Below are 20511 nucleotides of genomic sequence, written 5' to 3' on the forward strand. Positions count from 1 at the left end.
ACTCATTGAAGCTCATGGTTTCTTCAAGGCTCCATGCAGGGCTGGGAGAGCCACATGTGCCACCAGGGATGGAACGTTGATCAGCTGTGTGTGGGGCAAATGCTGTGGGTGTACTCTCTCCCAGCGGATTCCGGTCCCTGCTCTTGCATCCTTCTGTTTTTCACTGATCTACTATCATGGGGGACACAGCCAACAAATCTTTAATACTTAAACTGTTTTCTGGTCCCGATCTCAAACAACTATAAATGGGTAAGCTCTAAAACAAATTTAGTGATGGATCAGCTCCTTTGTAAACTCGAGCATTTTGAATTCATAAAATATCCTTTTGAGAGTTAAACAGAATCTCTGTCGAAGAAGAATGGCAAGCTACTCTATTCTTACACTTGTTTAGAAAAATAAGATTTCATCATCCTTTTAGCTTGCATTTTTCATGTCTCCTAGCCATTAGAGTTGGAAACATTCTTATCACATATTTATATTTTTCTGTAACAATGGCAACTTTTCTCAGATTACTAAAGAGAGTTTAGAAACAAAATGGATTAGCAGTTAAGATTTTTCTCCTTCTGATGTTATTTATCAGGTGACTCCGAGGTGAGACACAATGAGATGTGAGTTAAATTCTGTTTGAAACTGTCTGAGGTCATAGAAAAGTCACCTCACTATTCACTGCATATGTTGCCCAAAGCTCTCAATTGCCATTAGACAGATGCATTTCAAGAGAATAAACATATAAATACAGAAAATAATATATAACAACATATAACAATCAGAAGATATTAATGGCATTATATGTTCCTTAGGTCTTTCTTTTTTTACAATTTCATGTTCTCAGAAAACATGAAATTGTAAAAAAATTATTTTAGCAGGAAAAATATTTTTATTTTTTCTGGACAGTATATAATTTAGGTCCTAGACGATTCATACCGAACTATTTACTTATTTTAAAAAAAAACTAAACACGTTTGGCATACACTTGTCAAACCTTGACTACAACTGGCTAAAGTTAATGAATGACTGGGGCATTTATCAGAGCTTACCAAGCAATGTGAGCTTAACTTGTCACTTTACCCTTAACTGTCACATTCTACCAAACTAACTAACCATAGTCAACTTCTTAGGAAACTCTTACTCACAAGAGTCAACAATACTTTCCTTGTTTCTTAGAGAAGCCCTTAGTGCCAATCCTGAAATGTTCAAATAAAGTTTGGTGGAAAACATCACATCTGTATTTTCAAATAGTTGAATAAACTTCACAAATAAATGCACTCATTTTCCTATAATAATGAGGCATACAAATTCCTCCAAACTTTGAAAACAGAGTCATGCAAATACATTCCTCAGGCATGAATGCGCCCTCACAAAACTTTTCTGGATAGGCCTCTTGCTAACATTGTATTTTCAGCAGGTTTTGTGATTCTAAAGCATAGAACTAAAGTGGCAAGTACCAGAGAGCACTACACTTGAGGGAAAAGTATATATATACATACACATACACATATATGTATATATACATATATAGATATACATACATATACATATATGTGTATATATATGTTATACTTTTACAGTGACCTTAAAAAATAAATAGTGGATGCTCCCACATAATCTCCTAGACTTGTATTTGTTACTTTGGCTGATGTTTCAGGCATAGACATGAAGGGTCCTGGTAAAAAGAATTGGGAGGAAAACACTGTCTGGGACCTAAAACAGCCCAAAAGCATGAAGGTCTTTGAGCCACAGGGCACATCTGAGGAGACTGGAAAACCTTTAATAAGATGCAGAATTTCAGGTCCAACCCTGGCTGGACTGTCCAGGAGGAGAGCATACCACCCCCCGCCCTCCCAGCCGGAACAAAGGCCCGGCTAAGAATATCAAAGAATCATCGACAGTTCCAAATTTTCCCCTGTGGCATTCACCCTAGCAACAGACAGGAGGCGCAGGGCATTTGGGAAAACTTCAACATTCACAAGGCAGAGGGGAAAGCATGCATTTCCCCATTCCAGAGAAGTGTCTCTCATGAGATGTGTACTTTCTTCATGGCACGCATTTTGCTTCCTGGAAATTCACTCCAGATCAACATGGATGGGGCTGGAGTGATAGCAAAGCGGTAGGGTGTTCGCCTTGCATGAGGCCAACCCCTATTCTATTCCTCCGCCCCTCTCGGACTCTCGGAGAGCCTAGTAAGCTACCGAGAGTATCGCACCCGCACAGCAGAGCCTGGCAAGCTACCCGTGGTGTATTCAATATGCCAAAAACAGTAACAATAAGTCTCACAATGAGAGATGTTACTGGTGCCCATGGGAGCGAATCGATGAGCAATGGGATGACAATGACAGTGACAGTGACAACATGGGATGTGCATTTGTCTATCTCCCTCTGGAGATGCCTGGGGTTTCTCTTGAGCATGAAACTCTCTCTTCCTTCATGTTGCTCTGAGTAAATTTTTTTTAATAAAACTATTTGACATCACTATTTCGTCTCCTCCTAAAATTCTTTAATATAAGAGAAGGCAATGGTGCAGGGAAACCCGGGCAGAATGTAGGACTGATTCCCCTTTTTCCTGAAAAAAGCAATTCCTCACTCCAGGCTGAGACCATGGCTTCCCGAAAGCCAGCTGGCTGGGACCAGTTCCTGCACTGTGCAGGCCCAGGGAACTTCAGACACAGCTTGACAGCTGCCTCCTGGAGTGGGTGGGCCACTAATGACAGTACTGCAGAGGTGCTTATAGCTAACTTGGCCAGTCTTGACCCACCCCAATTCACCTACAATATAACTGGAACATCGCCAGGAGTTAAGAGACCTGCTACAATATTCACAGGCAGTCGGGGGAACCCTCTGATTTTGGTGGGAATCAAATAACATTATTCAAATGCTATTAGTTAAAGCTTAGTCACACAGCTCCTTAATCTATATTTTTTAATGTACACTGGGGCCAGAGTGATAGTAATAGCAGGAAGGGCACATGCCTTGCACACAGCAGATCCAGGTCCAATTCCTGGCACCCCAGATGGTCCCCCAAGCCTGCCATGAGTGATTCCCGACTGCAGAGCCAGGAGTAACCCCTGAGTTATCACTGTGTAGCCCCTAAACGAACAAACAAACAATAAACAACGAAGTACAATGTGAGATCACACCATCCCAGGAAGTTTGCGCTGAGTCTAATGATGCAATCATGTAAATACTCAGAGATTTTAATAAAAGTTTATCAAAACATTCATGATAAATGACTACAGGATCCCAACTGCTGTTCAGAGCTTTCTGCAGGAACAGTGCTCAGAGGTTGGGTGTCTGTAAAACTCTGTGGAACTATAAACTGTATTAGTCACAGAGAGGTCAGAAATGGTCATGTTCGCCCTTGAGTCATCTTCAACAAACACTCTCCCTTACCCACACAACTGCTTCCTTGTTCACTTAGAAAGAATAGATCCAACCTTTGCCACAGTTGCATGGAAGTGAACAGTTCACACTGACAGGATAACTCAGTGTTTGCTGACAGACATTAGATATACTGCCCTTCAGGCAGTAACACTAACGCCTCAACATGCATCTAGATAGGCCACAAAGCATTTTGCTGAAAAAAAAAAAAAAAAAAGGACTGATCTTCACCATGGCTGACCTGGTGCGGCTAAGTCTTGGAAATAAAGAGGCAGATGGCTGTTAACAATGTCCCGATTAGCCTTGCCCTGCATCCTGATGCTGAAGCGACTCAGTCGCATTCTTTTCATATCCCGGCTTTCATTTGTGAGGCAGAACAAATGAATGCACAGAATGCACAGAAATCTTTGTTCAGGTAAAGGCTCTGGAAACAACTGGAGAAAATTTATTGCCTAGACAACAAACCACTTGCCCCTACCTGCTGTGATCTCAGAATGGCGGCATCGATCTCCTCCACCTTCTGAGTGATGGTGTCGCTCACTAATCGGTAGCGCTCATTGTCCTCAGCCACCATTTTTTCAAGTCCTTCCCGGGCCCTCCATGGTACCAGTTCCAGTAAAGCACTGCTCACTTCGTTAAGGGAGTCCACTATTGCTTTGTTGTTTTGAGTTTCCTTTTTCAATTCCTAAAAACAGAATTAAGAAAACATACCAACCTTTTGGTAACACTGAAGAGCCTAAAAAAGCTTTTTAGCTATCCTTAGGGTGGGGGAAAGGGGGCGATTAAGTCTTTGCAGGCAAATGATGTGATACAGTGACACCCGCCCTCCCGCCCCAGATCTAGTTAACGTTCATAAACCTTCATTGATTCAAGCTATTGTGCAGAAAGGAAAGTGTCTACTGAAGTGTTCAGAGAACATTCTTTTGTCAGTATGGTAAGATTTTCATTTGCTTAATGTGCATGTTTAAAATTTGGGAAACGAAACCAAGCAAGTTAATGCAAAGTGATCTTTACTATTCCGGAACCCGGAAGTGATCAGGTACTAGAAAAGTAAAATTAAAGAGAAAAGCCCAAGTCAGAATAATGTATAATGTGACCCTCAAAACGAGGACATTCTGGCTTTCAATCATTCTAGCTTCATCACTCAGGCTCAAGGAGCTTGACCTCATCGGCTCCATAGCCCCATGCATAATCCTGTGTTTAAGGATAATAAAAAACAGAGCCTGAGTTCTGAAAAAAAAAATTAACTTCAACAATGATTAGCAAGGCTGAGTATGATTTCTGTACTGTAATCAAAAAAGCTACTTCTTACCATGTATCCATCTTATAAAACAGTTCTTCTAAGCAAAGAACAATAACCATTTCCCTTGTTTTGATTTTCTCCCATCATTCTAGCTCTTGCATAACAAGCTGTCCTAAACATCAGACTCTGGGAGCAGATTATAATACTGTGTTTTCATCTCAGAGCTCCTAAATGTTTAAACAGTTGATCTGCTGCCAATTTCCGCTGGGTTCCCACCCACCCAGGCATCCTTTAGCATATTAAGTGATGATATGAAACAAATCAAATTCCATTTCAGTGTGAATAAGACTCCCGGAAAGATGACACGGTGACCCAGGATGGATAAATCAGAGCGTACTTTTTGCCGGGCTTGTGCTTGGCTTGCAGCTTCCCCCTTCAGAACCTGAGTCTCATATGAAAGCAATTCCACCTCCACTTGGTCTAGCCAGGCACAGAGCTCCTCGTGCGTGGAGTGCAGCCGTCTTGCCAGCTGCAGAGCCTGGTCCAGGATCTTGGCTACGTCCGCACTCAGTTTGGTAATGTCTTTGTACCTTGCTTTAATGGCTTCCAATTTATCTTGAATTATTAAGACTTCATCACCTAAAATTTCAAAGGCATGTTATATCATAAAAGAAACAAAGCGGGGGGGGGGTGGATAGGAATGGGTTCTTTGCATATTATTGTTTGCTGATGAGATTTTCTGGAGGGGGGACAAAAGGAGGAGACTTTTCTTGAAAAAAGTTTGAGCCAAGAAAAAAGAAACCCTTTCTAGGACTTAATCTCTTCCAGGACTTTTGGAAGCTCTTGACATGCAAACAGTAAAACCGAAAAGGGTCACAGTGCCCTCAGTTAAGTGGGAAGCATTCTTTCCTTTTGTATCTATTTATGTGGTATATTCTGTTTTAGGGCTAATATACTGACTTTGTGGACTGTTAACTTTGACAGGGCACTTACTCCCTGTGTCCTTGTTTACTGAATGTACGTACAGAACCTTGTTCACAAGGCTGTGACCAAAACTCAGTTTTTATTTATAAAGTATCAAGGACAATCACCTGGCATAATGTATATGAGTATCATACACATTTTGTTAATAAAAACATTTCAGACAGAATTTTAAATATAATCTCATTAAAAACTCATGTAGTTTATAAAAGAAATACATTTATTGAACTCTCCTGCCAGATTCTCCCTTGCCTCTCTCTTATTTTTAGAGACAGAGAAACTGAATCTTGGATTTTATATTCCCAGTTCTAATTTCAGATACTATATTGAATCATTTCAACTCACAATGAATGGTACTTGTTCCCATTATGTGCATGCTCCCACAAACGTGAACACACACACACACGTAGAAAAAGAATCTAGTTCCACTGTGGACTTCTCTTATCCTCTATCTGCTAGGAACACTGTGCTTTAGGTTATGAGTAATACTCACTAATTCTTTTAAGATCTAAGTGAGATCATGAGAAAAAGTGGGATTACCTTCCACCTACTGCCCTCCCTGTACCCCCCTGCAACCCACCCAGCTCTGCATTGCTCTTCCAGTCATCCCCTAATAAAGTCTTAAAGTAGCCTAAAAATGAAAAAGAATTTTGCTTCTTCTCCATGGCTAAAATATTTTGAAAGCAATATAAAATGCAGATTGCATGATTATGTGATTTGAAAGGTATCTCACCTGTTGTTTGTTTAAGTAGTTCTAAACCATTTAGTAATGCCTGATCTACACTTTGTTTTCTGAGTACGATGTCCTCTTGAAGAACCTAGAACACAGGTACCATTTTTCACGTGGTGGTGGTGGTGAGGAATTAAATAAACATTAGAGTTAGTTAATATTCCAAAAAGTAATTAGGGTACATAAAGATACTCATTTGCAAACATTTTTCACTGTCCCATAATTATCCCTCCTCTTTTCACCACTGTAGCCTTTGCCCCATGTTTATCTACCATAACTGACAGCACTCTTCCTTTCAAAAAGGATTTAGGGCCCTATGAACATGGGCTGCATAGAGATACTGATTAATGATGGGTCTTTGTATGGACAATACAACTTAAAGGTGGGAAGGGAAAACAAAATCCAACTAATTGGATAAATTCCATCTCTTATTAAAAACGACTTCATTAAAAGTAATCTGAAGACCCAGGCAATCTTTTCTGAGTACAACAATCCATTTAAATCACAGTGAACACAATATATAAAATAAGACTGAGAAAACAATAGAAACAGAAATGAAATGAAATAAAATAAATCAAAATACCCGAAGTTCAGATTGCTGCTTCCATAGCCCCTCACAGCTGTAATCCTGGACTGAGAGCTTGCTCAGTTTGTCATGCACTTCATTCAGCCAATTCATCAGTTCAACTTCATCTTCCCCAAAAATCTTAGCATTACATAAGGCCTGTTGGAGGAGCTCGGACCTGCTGTGACTTCTCTCTTGAATCTCAATGTACCACACTTGAGAGGAGTCTAATTTATTCTGTACCATATCTTTATCCTCCCTGGAGCTCAAAACCTTTAAGGACTGGCCAATGCTAATAGCCTGGTGTAAAAGTTTATTGTGATTGATGATGTCATCTTCTAAGGCCTAAACAAAGTTTGAACAGAGAGAAACAAAAAAAGAATGGAGAAATAAAAATGAAAACATAAACAAAACGAAATGATGGCATTTGAAATGGGTTCAGCTGGCAGTTACACACAACACAACAATGGTACACGATTCAAGCACATGTCGTAAAACCACAAAGTAAATGAAAAACTGGATCTTAATAACGTGTGATTACTAGCTTACTTTGTGCTGTGCAATTTGTTCCTCAAGTTTAGCTGCCTGGGTCCCTATGGGCTCACAGTTCGCCAGCCTCTTCTCGATGGTTGTGAGCCAGTCATTCAGCGGTTCTAAGGTTTCATGAAACTGCTGTGCTACCACAGAGATACCTTCCAATTGACGATTCCTATAAAGGAGCCAAAATAAAGGTCACTTAGGGATGAGGAATGTATGAAAGAGTCAACAAAAGTCTTTACTCATGCATCTGCATTCTATCTGAAGCTATTTTATATTTAAGAACTCAAAGGTTAAGATTAAAATATTTAACCTTTAAAGCACATGTTAAAAATAGTTCTGTTAAAATTATAGCTCAACAACAGACTAACCTTACATGCCTATATCTTCTGAGTCTTTTTGTTTGTCTTTGGGTCACACTTAGTGGTGCTCAGGGCTTACTCTTGGTCCTGCACTCAGGGATTATTCCTGGCAAGGCTCAGGGGATCATATGAGTGCCAGGGATCAAACCTGTGCCAGCTGCAGGAAAAGTAAGAGCCCTACCCACTGTGTTATTGCTCAGGGCCCCAACTTTTAGTTCCTTGGGAGCATTTAATCTATGGTCCTAGAAAATAATGAATCAACTAATTCTACTGTATAAATCAAGATTAGGCAAATTCTTCTTCTTGCTATTCCAGCTCCAAAGAAGACAGGAATTTATTGAACACAGTCACTCTGTTCAGTGGTTTATTTATTTTCAACTCAACTAGTGCATGTAGCTACAATTCAATGTGGCTACCACTCAACACTAGTCAATGTGGTGCCCATGCAGATAATAAAAAATGTTAAGTGCAAAAGCCCAGCAAAGGGGTGTAAGCGTGGAGAAATAAAACAGGGGGGCGGGGCTAAAGAAATGGTTCCTCTTTTTATTATACACCAAACAGAAATCTGGGCTCACTGACAAAATTTGTGGCTTTCCTATCAAAATACCCTATAGGTAGGAAAAAAAGAAAAAGAAAAGAAAAATCATAAAGAGCTCACTAAAGCCATGCTCCAGGCTACCTAACCTTTATAAATATTCCAGCACCTTCTATTTGCCTCATTTTGTAGTTAACTGCTGCTCCTCTTTTAAAACACAACTTATCTATCACTTCCCTGCCTCCAGACCAGGTTCTTATTCTTACATTCCCCCATAGCAGCCTATTGATTTGTTTATTTAACCTTTAAAGCACATGTTAAAAATGTGGCAGATCATACTGATTATTGCTTTTCAATGGCTATAAAATCCTACTAGATATAAAACCCTGTTTAAGGGCCAAGGTGATATGTCCAGCAAACCCCTTTAAAACCAAAGTCTACCTCCATGCCTGATGCCCAGCAAGTAGACAATCTCTGTAATAAACAGAGAAAAAAAAGCCTATGCTGGACAAAAATGCTCTTCTTTAAAAGAAGAAAGGGGCTGGGATAAATGCAGTATTTCTAAGACATTACTGCCAGAGGAAGGGGGAGAGGGTCCCCAGCCCTTGCTTCCTAAGTTCATAGACATGATAAACGTAGAGTTTGGAGAAAGGTATTGCCAAATTACAAAAATGTCAGCACTAAAGCCACTGTATTAAACACTGCCAGCATTTAAATTACCGTGTTTCAGCTTTACTAAGCAGAGCTTCCCATCTATTATCCAAGAGATCCAGCTGCTTCAAGATCTTCACTTTATCTGCAGGTTCTGCGGTTGCTGCAATTTTTTCTCCTTCTCGTTTGATTACTTCCACAGTAGATTTGCGGTCATCCAATAGTCTTTGGAGAAGCTTGGGACAAAATGTCAAAAATGAGTAGAAATAAAAAGCAAGCAAAGAAAGAAATTGTATCAACATACAGGGAAATATACTCTAAGTTCTTTTGATATGTATCAACTATAATTTGTACGGATGCACACTGAATACCCAAGAAGTAGGATTTTTTAATCTGTTTTTGATGATTCACTATTTTTGGTAGTAGATAATATTAAAGTTTATAAGGCCATAAACATGTCATTATTAATTTTTAATGTAAAAATAATAAAAGAGTGCTATCTATGATAATTCCTGAATAATGGGAAAAATACAAAATTCATTATATTAATAAAATGGAAATGCCCTAAATACTCAACTACTATCTATCCCACTGATACAAATAATATCATAAATCATTAATGTTTCATAACCATTTCCCACATGAAGTGATCTATTACAGACAATGAAGAGGAGACTTAGCCAAGTTAGTTCACAAACTTGTGAGATTAATAATAGAGATTCTTTTGACAAGGCAAGACTAAATCCTCAAATTCTTCATAAAGATGAAAACTTAAAAAAAAAAGTACCCTTAAAAAAAAAAAAAGTACCCTTATATATCATTTCCAAAAGGAAATTACAGTAGAACTAATCTGAAATCTTAAAGGTTATCTAAGTAAGAATAATATTTTAGGATTTAGCAGCAGAAATAAAATTTAATTTCAAGTACATGTTTCAAGATGACTGGAATGGAATGCTTGATAAAGGGAGCCAGCACTCATGATTACCTTGCTTTTAATCTAATCAAAACAAATATTTCAAGAGCAAGTGTTATGCCCTGGCACTACACGAACAGCAATGAGAAAGGCACAGGTGCATAAAATACTATAAATATTTCATTTCTCCCTTAATATGATTCTTACTGGTAGTAAGCAAAGAATGAAAGATTGTTAGCAGAGGCAGCAAGCTACAAGAGTGTTCTCTCACTTTCATTTTGACATTTAGACCACCAAAGCAAGAAGTGGAAAAAGTTTAAAAGGAATAAACTCTTGTCACGGGTTAGAATCATTAGACGAAACATGGCAGGTGGTTTTGGCAGTAAAGAGAGCAAATTAAGTAGATTACTTTCATTAAGCTTCAACAGCAAAGTCTCTAGCAATTAAGAACACAAAATCAATAGACTTTGTTGACTAAGCATATAGTTCATTAGCTCTAGAAGAATAATGAAAGATTAAGTTATAAACGGCAGCAGCTAAATTATTCAAATATCACACACATTATAGGTTTCCAGTTACGTTTGTTAGTTCTCACCTCTAACCTCATTCTACTGTGCCTATTTCCCAATTTGCTAAAGCCTTCCAAAAATGTTTAGAGAGGGTCAGAAAATAGTACAGTGGATATGGTCTGCAAACAGCTGTCCTGGGACCAATGCCCAGCACCACATCGAATCCTCAGAGCACTGCCAGGAGTGACCTTGGAGCACAGAACCAGGAGTAAGCACTAGCACTGGTGGCGGTGGGCCCAAAGCAAACAAAAGAGGGATTTTTAGAGTGAATTAAATTGAGCCTCTTAGTTTTCTCCTTCTTCTTGAAAATTTCACACGAGAAACCTTGCCCACATACTATGTCGTAGGTTAATTCAAGTCTGGATTGAAAAATAAATATGAAAATACTAGCAGTTGTGTTATAGCTGACTCTCTAAACTCTAACATCATTGAGAACAGAGGAACTCTCACATGGTCCCGAGGATTTATTAACTCTGTAGTGAGTCTGTCTTTCCAGCTCTGTTCCTGCATTAATGATGTCGGAGAGAGAACAGCACTCTCTCAGTATATATGAATCCAATACTTACCTCTTCAACAGACACTGAATCATAGAAACTGCCTGGACTTATTCTATGAAACAAAAGCAATTTCTCTGTTTTGTTTTCTGTTCCACACCTAGCAGTGCTCCGTCAGGGGCTGTTCTCAGCTCACTGTTTAGGGGTGTTCACTATGGTACACTGGGACCACCTGGTATTGGGAGGGAACCTGGGATTCTGACATGTGCTCCAGCCCTTTGGGCTATTCCCCGAGCCTTAACAAAAACAATTTCATGTGGATCAACCTAATGTATTTCTGTCCAGGGTTCCCTTTCAATAATGAGATTTTTCCTGGCTTATACTAGTTAGCACAGCATCCATTCTGATCACTTCCTGTTCCCGACCCTAGTTCTGTCACTTCCTAATTCTTATCTCCCATCCCTGCATGATTATAACCTGTTAACTTAACACAATTTACTCTTCATATCTTATGGCCTATCTCTTTCTCCCTGTTTTTCCCTTCCTACTAGACCTTTCTTGAACTACATGAGGAATTTTTATCTTTTGTATGCAGTGACGTGTCTCCAGCACCTGGAACAATGCCTGACCCATGACAGCTGCTTAACAAATATTTGCTGAATTGCTAATAAGATGGCTAGCACCTCAGTAACCAGTTAACTAGAATATCAAGCAATACAAATAGAGTCACACAGTAAATTTTATTTTCATCATTAAGATGTTTGTTGGGGGGGCCACACCCAGTGGTGCTCAGGATTTACTTCTCTTTGCTCAGGGATTACTCCTGGTGCTGCTCAGGGGGTCATATGAGTTGCCAGAGATTAAATCCAGTAAACTGCATGCGAAGCAAGCACCTTACCCACTCTTCTCTGTCTCTGGCCCTCATTACTAAGATTTAACATGAGATACAATAAAAAGCTTGACCAACTTACCTTCTGTTCTTGTATTTGGGCCTTCACTACTTTGAACTCTGCTGATGGGGGCTTCTGATTGGCCACAAGCTCCTCAGTGTCCACCATCCAGCTGAGCAGGGACTCCAGGGCATCCTGGAACCGCCCACAGTGCAGCAGGGCCTCCTGCAGCTGGGCTGCTCTCTGAGCCACCTGCAAAGTTCCAATTGTTCAACTTATTTACTTGTTTCAGAAAGGAATAAAATTTGCCCACCAGTCATCACTTTGCAAGCTTAGCTTCCAATTTGTTCACTTATTTTCCTTTCCTTTTCACTTAAAATACATCCTGCATATGTAAAAGGGTAGAAATAGCTGTAGAAAGGAGTCAACCTCTAGCAAGTGAGCAAAAAAAGATACGGTTATTGGCATACGGTTATCATTCCAAACAGTAAAATATGAGAGGCAAAATTTTAGAGATTTAAAAATCACCAATATATTTATAATTAGCAATAACTGACTAAAACATCTGAAGGTTACTGAAACAATGCAGAAGTCATTTTGAGGGATACTTGGGGGTTCATTTTTAATTTATTACAATAAATCCTGCACGGCAGAGCCTGGCAAGCTACCCGTGGCGTGGCGTATTCAATATGCCAAAAACAGTAACAAGTCTCACAATGGAGACATTACTGGTGCCCACTCCAGCAAATCGATGAACAACAGGACGACAGTGCTACAGTGCTACCAATGAATATCTGGGGTAATGATTTTAAGAACGACATGATGAGATATACAATTAAATTCTGTTAACTCCAAGTTTTAGGGTCCCTATTTCTTTTTATAAACCAGGGCCTTTGTTTTCTAATAAATGGAGTTTCTGTGTCCTACATAGGGATAACCTTTTGCCCTGCTTATAGATGGTTCCCTTTTAGACTGAAAAAGTACTTAGCAAGATATTTCAAACACTACATAATAGATTTACACTGACACTGCATTCCAACTGTGTTTGAGAAACAACACTCCAATATAAATCAGACTTTAAAGAATGGCAAATGTAGTTTTGAGACCTGGCTACTCCTTAGAATTTCAAATTAGGGAAGACACATGAATGATAACACCAGTTAAATATGGTCATCCCATAATCATTTTTGATAATCAGTCTCATGCGAAGAGTTCTCACCGTGAGTCAGCACCAACTCCTTAAAATAGCAGAGGTATTATTTACCAGAGTTCACCCTCACGGGCAGTTAGTAAAGAGTTGACCTATATATTATCAGTGAAATAATATTTGGAGTCACTCATCTATAGAGATGGAGGCAAGCGCTTAATCCAAGCTAATAGAAAGCTGCTTTTGTTTGCACATTACAACTGATTACATGGTGAAAAGCAAGTTGTTGATATCTGAAAACCAGAAGGTTTCACATATAACATGAGGTTTCTGAGTGCTTTTTTTTTCTTTATGGGTCACACCCGGTGATACACAGGGGTTACTCCTGGCTCTACACTCAGGAATTACTCCTGGCGGTGCTCAGGGGACCCTATGGGATGCTGGGAATTGAACCCAGGCTGGTCACGTGCAAGGCAAACGCCCTATACCCACTGTGCTATCACTCCAGCCCCGGGTTCTGAGTTCTTTGGAAAGTAAGTAAGCTATCGAGGAACAATGAACCCAGATCCCTATATGGCAGGAGCTGCTGGCGTCCAGAGGCTGCTTCTCCTTTAAGGAGTCCTGTGATGTTCTTTTGGCACAGTACTTGGCTCGTGGGCCACGCTCATCACGCCTGCTCTGCTGTGTGTCTATCAAGTCAATATAATAGCAAAGAGAAGCCCTTGTCATTCAGCTTCCCACTCATTTCTTTCATGTTTGCTCCCGAGCCAGCTCCTATGGACATCTGGGTTTGGGACAGTCTCTTCACTGTCACTGTCACTGTCATCCCGTTGCTCATCGATTTGCTCGAGCGGGCACCAGTAACATCTTCATTGTGAGACTTGTTACTGTTTTTGGCATATAGAATACATCATAGGTAGCTTGCCAGGATCTGTGAGTGGGATATTCTTGGTAGCTTGCCTGGCTCTCCGAGAGGGGCAGAGGAATTGAACCTGGGTGGGCCGCATGCAAGGCAAATGCCCTGCTGCTGTGCTATCGCTCCAGCCCAGGCTCTTCACAGAAAAACTAAATTAAATTTTAAGAAGTCAATGCATCTTTCACCCTAAGTAGCATTAGTGGTCAGAATATAGCAATAACTAACAAAAGTAACAAAGAAGGGGACAGAGACGTTACCTTCTTATTAAGTGTCTTCCACCTTGTATTGACATCATCCAGGTCATGCTCCAAAGTCTGGGTGCTGGCACCTTTAGCAGCACTCTGAATAAGGCCTTGACCCAACCAGTTTACATCTTGCTGTTTAACTTGCAAAGGTTCAATCTCTTCTTTTTGGAATACCTGCAGTGGAATGATTAGATGAGTTACAAATGACCCAACTACATAAAAAGGTGCTCATCTACCAGGTATCAATTGTTAAAGGCAAAGACAACTGTTGCTTCTATTCTGTGAAAAATGGTAAGAAAGCAAACTAAACACAGATCCATCTGGTTATTATAACCATTCACCAGCATTAAAGAAAGATGTGCTAAACTCAATAAATCAGATTACCTCTAAGAGAAGACAGTGTAGATTTCCTCTCTCTATTGCTTCATTTTCACAGCAGATAATTTCTCTTATCATCCCAGTTTAACTCTAGCAAACCAATGTATGAAAACTGCGAAGGAGCAAACTGATAATGGGGGTCCAACATGCATCCTCCTTGGCAATGCACTTTACAGGAGCATTTAAGCATGGCTGCTGTAAGCAAGCAACTCAAGTCTGAGACTCAACTTGGAAACAGAAATCACTACAAGAAGATGCAGTCAGGCAAGAGGCCAATATAAGGTTAGTGAGAGGGATTAAGAACAGGGGTAAGACACAAAAGAGATACCGGCAGATGCTACAGTAATACGAAGTCCTATTTGGTGGCTTCCCGCATGCCAACCAAGGTATCTGTGGGTAGTGCACAGATCTGATCCTGTACACACTGCCAGCCGAGCAAGTACTCTCTGTTCGATACTACCTCTCTGGCTGCACTGCCAGGAGTCCTGGGCACTGTCTTCCAACTTTTCATCTCATCTAAGATACAATTCTCAGTTGCCTTAATGAGCAAGCGATCGAATATGCTGGGTTAAGTTGATGCTCGTGTGTACCACTGGTTGCTCACACTTGAATGTGGTTTAATTAACTCAAATTGCGGTGCTGGTGTCAATGTAGTTCTATGAAGGGAAGATGACACGGGTGCTATGATGGGAACATTATATTCCTGAAATTCTACTATGAAAAACTGTAAATCACAGAGCCTTAATAAAAAAAAATTGTTTTTAAGTTCCACAAAAGCAGAAAATTATTTTCCTTAGAGCTGTTCTTTTTTTCCCAGAACTACCACAGAACCTTCCAGGTAATATGTGCCTGATGGTTATTTGCCAAATGGATATCAATAAAGAAAAATTCTACTTCCATCTTGAAGTCAATGACATCAAGTCATCAGGAAGGAATACGAGGCTACATCAACTCTTTCAAAGATAATGTAAGTATTTCTATAAGATATTGAAGAATGTCATAAGAAAAATAAACAGAAGGAAAGATTTAGGTTAGATTATAACGGTTAAGAGAAGATTTGGGGGAATAAAAGTCAAGTCACTATATAAATGTGTCATTAGTTCAGTGAATGGGCAGTTAGAATACATGAAAACAGGATCAAGGTAAATTTCACAAGAGCACTTACAATTATAAGCACGGTATGGAAAATAATTTTGAAAGTGGAGGCTGCAACAGGCCAACTCTCCAGCCTGTGGCCCTGGGCCAGACATCCAGAATGCTTCTATTATTGTACGAATAAAGACATAATGCAGCAGCAAACAAGAGAGAGACTATTCCCTCCACAGTCTCCTCTTAGTCAAAAGTCCAAACTACTTCATTTAGACAATTTCCACCCTAATATTTCTGAACAGTTATAAATAGAAAAATCACTTGTACATATCAAAGAAATGATAAATCTTAAATCACTGAGAAGAAAGCAACAAGTTGGTTTAGCTTTGTAAAGCTAATTAATTTATTTGCAAAGTCAACACAAAGTTGAGGCAAGGTGGTGAAATGATTTTGCTTTTTGTCAGTACCATTTTCTCAGTCACTCCTTCTAAGAATAAGGGAGGTCCTTTTTTTTTTTAACTGCTCTCATTTATGGGGTGGGGCAGAAGAACTACTACATTCTCAATTCAAGGAAATTGTCTTGGTAGGGATCCAAGAAAAAGTTTTATTCTCCCTTTCAGTTTTAGGATCCCAAGACCCCAAAACAACAAATATCATATACTAGCCTCCTAATGTCCCAGAGTTTTAAAGAAATTAATCTCAGAACAGTATACCAGTGCCTGTAGTAATTTTCTGTATAGCTACAAAAATACACTAGTGATTTTGAAAAGTAACTACAAACAATCTATATAAACTCCTAGGTTTTTTTTTTTTAAATAATGAACTATATAATCCTTGGGGAAAAAAAGAGAACTCTGCTAAGCACTTAAATTAGCAGAACATGGAAAATTTCCTTGAGATTTCTTCTCAAGGAAAAGAGATTGTTAACTTGAACTCACTTCAATAGACTGAGAAGAGTATCTTTTCTGTTATGCCCCAAATTCCTTATCTTTCAGTGATCAAATAATACCTATAAAGAGAGTTCCTCATCCTTGCACCCAAATTCATAAGCACACAGGCAAAAAAGAATAGTTTACAATGAACTAAAACAGAAAAAAAAAATTCTCCCAGTAAGGCAAAGCTTACCAGGAGAGTTTAGTTAAAGTACCAAAATAGCTGGACTTCAATCTGAGCGGGAAGAGAAAAATTACAGGCTTGCCAAACAAGCTCTACTTATTATAAGGCTGCACCCTTTCCTTCCTTACCTCATTCACCACTTGCAAAAGTTAGGAGCTAAATGGACTCCAAAATACAGCTAGAATAACTTCTCTACTTCCACATGCAAAGCTACTGAGAAAAATTCCAGTACAATTAAAAAGTCCTTCATTTTTAGTTGAGCACTTCATAGGCCACAATATAATACTGTTTGCAACCTTCATGACTAAGCCTGTTCGAGCTTAATAAATTCAATATAACTGCCCTTAAATGGCAGTGTCCTAAACCACAATTTGTGTAAAAGCCTAATGTTAACATCAATTCACAGTGGAGGCATTATAAATGAAAGGGAACAGCCACCATCTGCACAATCAATAGTAGGGTTTTCAACAGCTGGGAGCAATTATTTGTCTCAAAAATGGACCTAAATTAATTTGTTACAAGGATCAACTTATCAATAGCTGGCATCTTGTAGGGAATTGGCATCTTGGGGGAAACAGCTCCCCAAATAAAGGACTGGTTTTGAGCATTATCAGAAACTTGAGTGACCACTCTCTAACAGAAACCACAAGCTCCCAGCAGTGAGTTTCACATCTACATCAATTACCTGAACAGAGGGAAAGCCATTACAGACAGGGTCCAAGGTCCCTGGGTGGGCCCTGGCTTTTCTGGGACCTCCTTTCTTTCTTACTGGTGTGAATTTAGGGGAGCACTTCATGTGGATCACTTCCATCGTGTGAGCTGGAAAAGGAACCTCCCCTTCCTTTTTAGGAGCCTTGCTGGATTCTTCCAGATCATACTGTGTCAATAGTGTCGCGTTTCCTACTAACCCTCTGCCACCACACTCTGCACCCTCTCCCCGAAGACCTGTGGGAGAGGCAGCCATATCCTCAGAAGAGACCTCAAGAAATTCCCTGCTTTGAGCTGGGCTGTGGAATTCACCAGATCCATACATTTTCTCTTCTTCAGGGCTGGAAATACACTTGTTTTCCCCACCTCTTGGCATAATTAATGGGTCACACTTAACAGTGCTTTCTTTCAAATCATTCTGCAGGCAGCAATTTTCACCACGAATTTCCCTGTGGGCATTTACAGGTTTCATTTCCTCTTGTGGCGAAACATCGTGTAAAATCATTTTGCAGTTTTCATCAGCCCTTCTACACGAAAGCAATGGAATTTTCTGTTCACTGATGGAATTAGCAGGAAATAACGCTCTGCATTGCTCTGCTGAATGAATATCCTCAGCAGAAGACAGGCTTCTTATTTGTGACTGTGCGCCACTTAAAACGCTCTGTTTCTCTTCCCTCTCTACCGGAGGGCTACATAAACCAGAGTCATCCTCCTCAGATGTGAGAGAGTTAGTGCCCCATCTGCACTTGCTTGCCTTGGGAACAACATCTGAAATATCAGTAGGTTCAACAAAAGAGCTTTCACTTTTGTTTGCATAATCCATAAAATTGGCCGGGACAAACATTCGCCAGGACCGTCTATGCTCTTTCTTCTCGGCGTGAGATTTGGCCCTGGGCAATCCCGTGGTGCGAATGATATCGCTATTCAGTTTGAGCGCATCAAAGATCATCTTTTCATCTAGCTTGTTAGCTTCCCGACCCCTCAGCTCAAACACACTGGAAGAAGCCAGGGCACCATTGGAGCACAAAGAACTCACATCCAGTGTTCGGTGACTATAGGGCAAAGTTCGGTCTGTAAAATGCCGGGAAGACAAGCTACCTTTCGAACCAGAGTCTATCTGCTCATTTAGTCTCACAGTGTCATAGATTGATCGCTGTGGGACATAACAGTCCTCAATATTCAGGTCTTCCTCTTCTTCACCCTTCCCTACACATGGGGGATTCTGACGTAAACAGTCTGGTCTGCTGAGCGGCTTCCCCATTTTGCAGAGTTAAGACAAGGACGGCAGCTCTTGACACAGAAAATAAGAAGTCAGATAAAGCATCTTTCTAAAAGGTGTACTTCTGGACAGTACTATAAAGTGCCTTCGACTTAAAGACACATGTTCAAATACTAGGCATGGCAATAGATGAGGTGTTTAAGGTCACAGTCAGTGCATTCAGCCTAAATGCAACTATCCTTTTACCTGGCTGCTTTTCAGAATGATTCTAAAAAAATAAAGTGCACCAAGAACAGAAAACAAAAATTTCCTTCCTTCTTCCTCCATAACCCCTACCTACCCTCCTTCTTAAAGTTCCCTTTCACACAATTCCACAGAAAACGCAACACACACACACACACACACACACACACACACACACACACACACTCTTAACAGTGGTTCAAACACTCAGAACATTCCATTGTCGGTCTATTTCCCTTTTTAGTCTAATTTTGCATCTGAGATTTCCAGATTAAAATTCCCAAATGAGGCAGCATTTTAACTGGCTGTGTGTTAATTTCAGCGGAGCTCTGGTCAACTGTAATCCATTTAAAGAGGGCTTGCAAAACTCCATCTCCTTTATAAATAAACCATGCCTCAGAAACTTAGAGGGCAAACACAGGGGTGGAGGGAGGAGAAGGGGGGGAGGTATTGTTCAAGGCACAGAACAAATCTTCAGAGAGAAAAAAGATAAGTCTAACGTTGTATAAAAAAAAGTCAACATTTTCTTTCTATCTGGGGGGGGGATCTATAAATAATCTTGATTCAAAAGGCAGCTTTTCTTCCCACACCGAACGCAGCTTTGAGAGACTTTTGAACAGCCAGGCGAGCACAATCCAACAACCATTTAAAGTCAAAACAACCAGAAAGCATGGTCTACTATCAACTCCCCTGTAAATATAAAAGTCGTATTTCCAAGGCGTCTTATCTGATCCTCCTGGGGTGAGGGGGGGAAGCTTTATTCCACCGGAGGCAATTTGCAGGAAGAGAAGCGCTCCCCGGCTTTCCTCTAAGGCACAGGGCGTTCGAAAGTGACCAACTGTGGCTGCTGCAGCTGGGCTCTGCCTACAGCTGGAGAGAGGCGGAGGTGACGGTGACGGCTGCAGCAGACGGTCGCCAGCGGGAGCCCCCCGCGCGGTCCCCGGCAGGCATCCTCCCGAGCCTGGGCGTTTCCCGCGGAGCCCCGGCAGCATCCGCCTCGTTCCTGCAGCGGCCGAGCGCTCCGGACCCGGGCCAGCGCGAGCACTTGTGCCGCCGCTACGCCCCGGGGTGACTGAACTTCGCAGTCATCTTTTCTTCGACTCCCTCGCCTCCCAGTCCGAGCGGGCGAGCGGTTTTCAAGGGCTGGGAGGTACCTAGTGGCTGACAGGCTGCAGTGCAACAGCCTGGCGGTGACATCAGCGCAAACCAGACCTCGGCCAGGAAAGGGGCGAGAGGTTCCGAGCTCCCAGGAAAAGCGCAGGACGGGAAGGGCGAACAGAGCTAGCTGGCTGGCTGGCAGAGAGGCAGGACCTGGCACCGCGAGCTCCAGGAAAGAATCCTTTTGGGGAAGGTCCCGCGACCGCGCTCCTCTGAATATTTAATAGGCGGGGGAGGGGAGAGCGGCATGGGTGCGAAAGCTTTGCAGTTGAAACCTGCTTTTTCCTGCAAGGGAGCCACCGCAGGCTGTAGGTTAGGCAGTAGAGGTTGATGCAGGGAAGGAAGGGATCGCTTTGAAGCTGAGTGTTGTGTACATTCCATTCTAAAGTTCAAGTCTGACTGTTCTCCCAAGAACTTATTCCTACGAGCACGGAGCCCCAAGCACGC

The 20511-nt window shown here is 40.9% G+C and overlaps 1 protein-coding gene and 1 non-coding gene across 11 annotated transcripts in view; one reads left to right on the forward strand and one right to left on the reverse strand.

Moving 5' to 3' along the window:
* Positions 1-20511, reverse strand: part of DST (dystonin) — a 558535-nt gene that overhangs the window by 72967 nt on the left and 465057 nt on the right. For 8 of the 10 annotated variants that reach the window (XM_004605867.3, XM_055134251.1, XM_055134257.1 and 5 more), the window contains 8 exons: positions 14166-14327; positions 11927-12097; positions 9049-9215; positions 7444-7603; positions 6913-7239; positions 6333-6417; positions 5016-5257; positions 3854-4060 (listed from right to left, as the gene is read on the reverse strand). In XM_004605867.3, the coding sequence (XP_004605924.2) occupies positions 3854-4060; positions 5016-5257; positions 6333-6417; positions 6913-7239; positions 7444-7603; positions 9049-9215; positions 11927-12097; positions 14166-14327 (1521 nt within the window). The remainder of the gene's footprint in view (positions 1-3853; positions 4061-5015; positions 5258-6332; positions 6418-6912; positions 7240-7443; positions 7604-9048; positions 9216-11926; positions 12098-14165; positions 14328-20511) is intronic. The other 2 variants (XM_055134258.1, XM_055134254.1) reach the window with 1 other exon arrangement.
* Positions 8289-8409, forward strand: LOC129404729 (small nucleolar RNA SNORA11). The gene has a single exon (XR_008630086.1). It is a non-coding gene; the product is annotated as a small nucleolar RNA SNORA11 (small nucleolar RNA).

Source organism: Sorex araneus, chromosome 4, assembly GCF_027595985.1.
Source record: "Sorex araneus isolate mSorAra2 chromosome 4, mSorAra2.pri, whole genome shotgun sequence".
In the NCBI taxonomy this organism is placed as follows: Eukaryota; Metazoa; Chordata; class Mammalia; order Eulipotyphla; family Soricidae; genus Sorex; species Sorex araneus.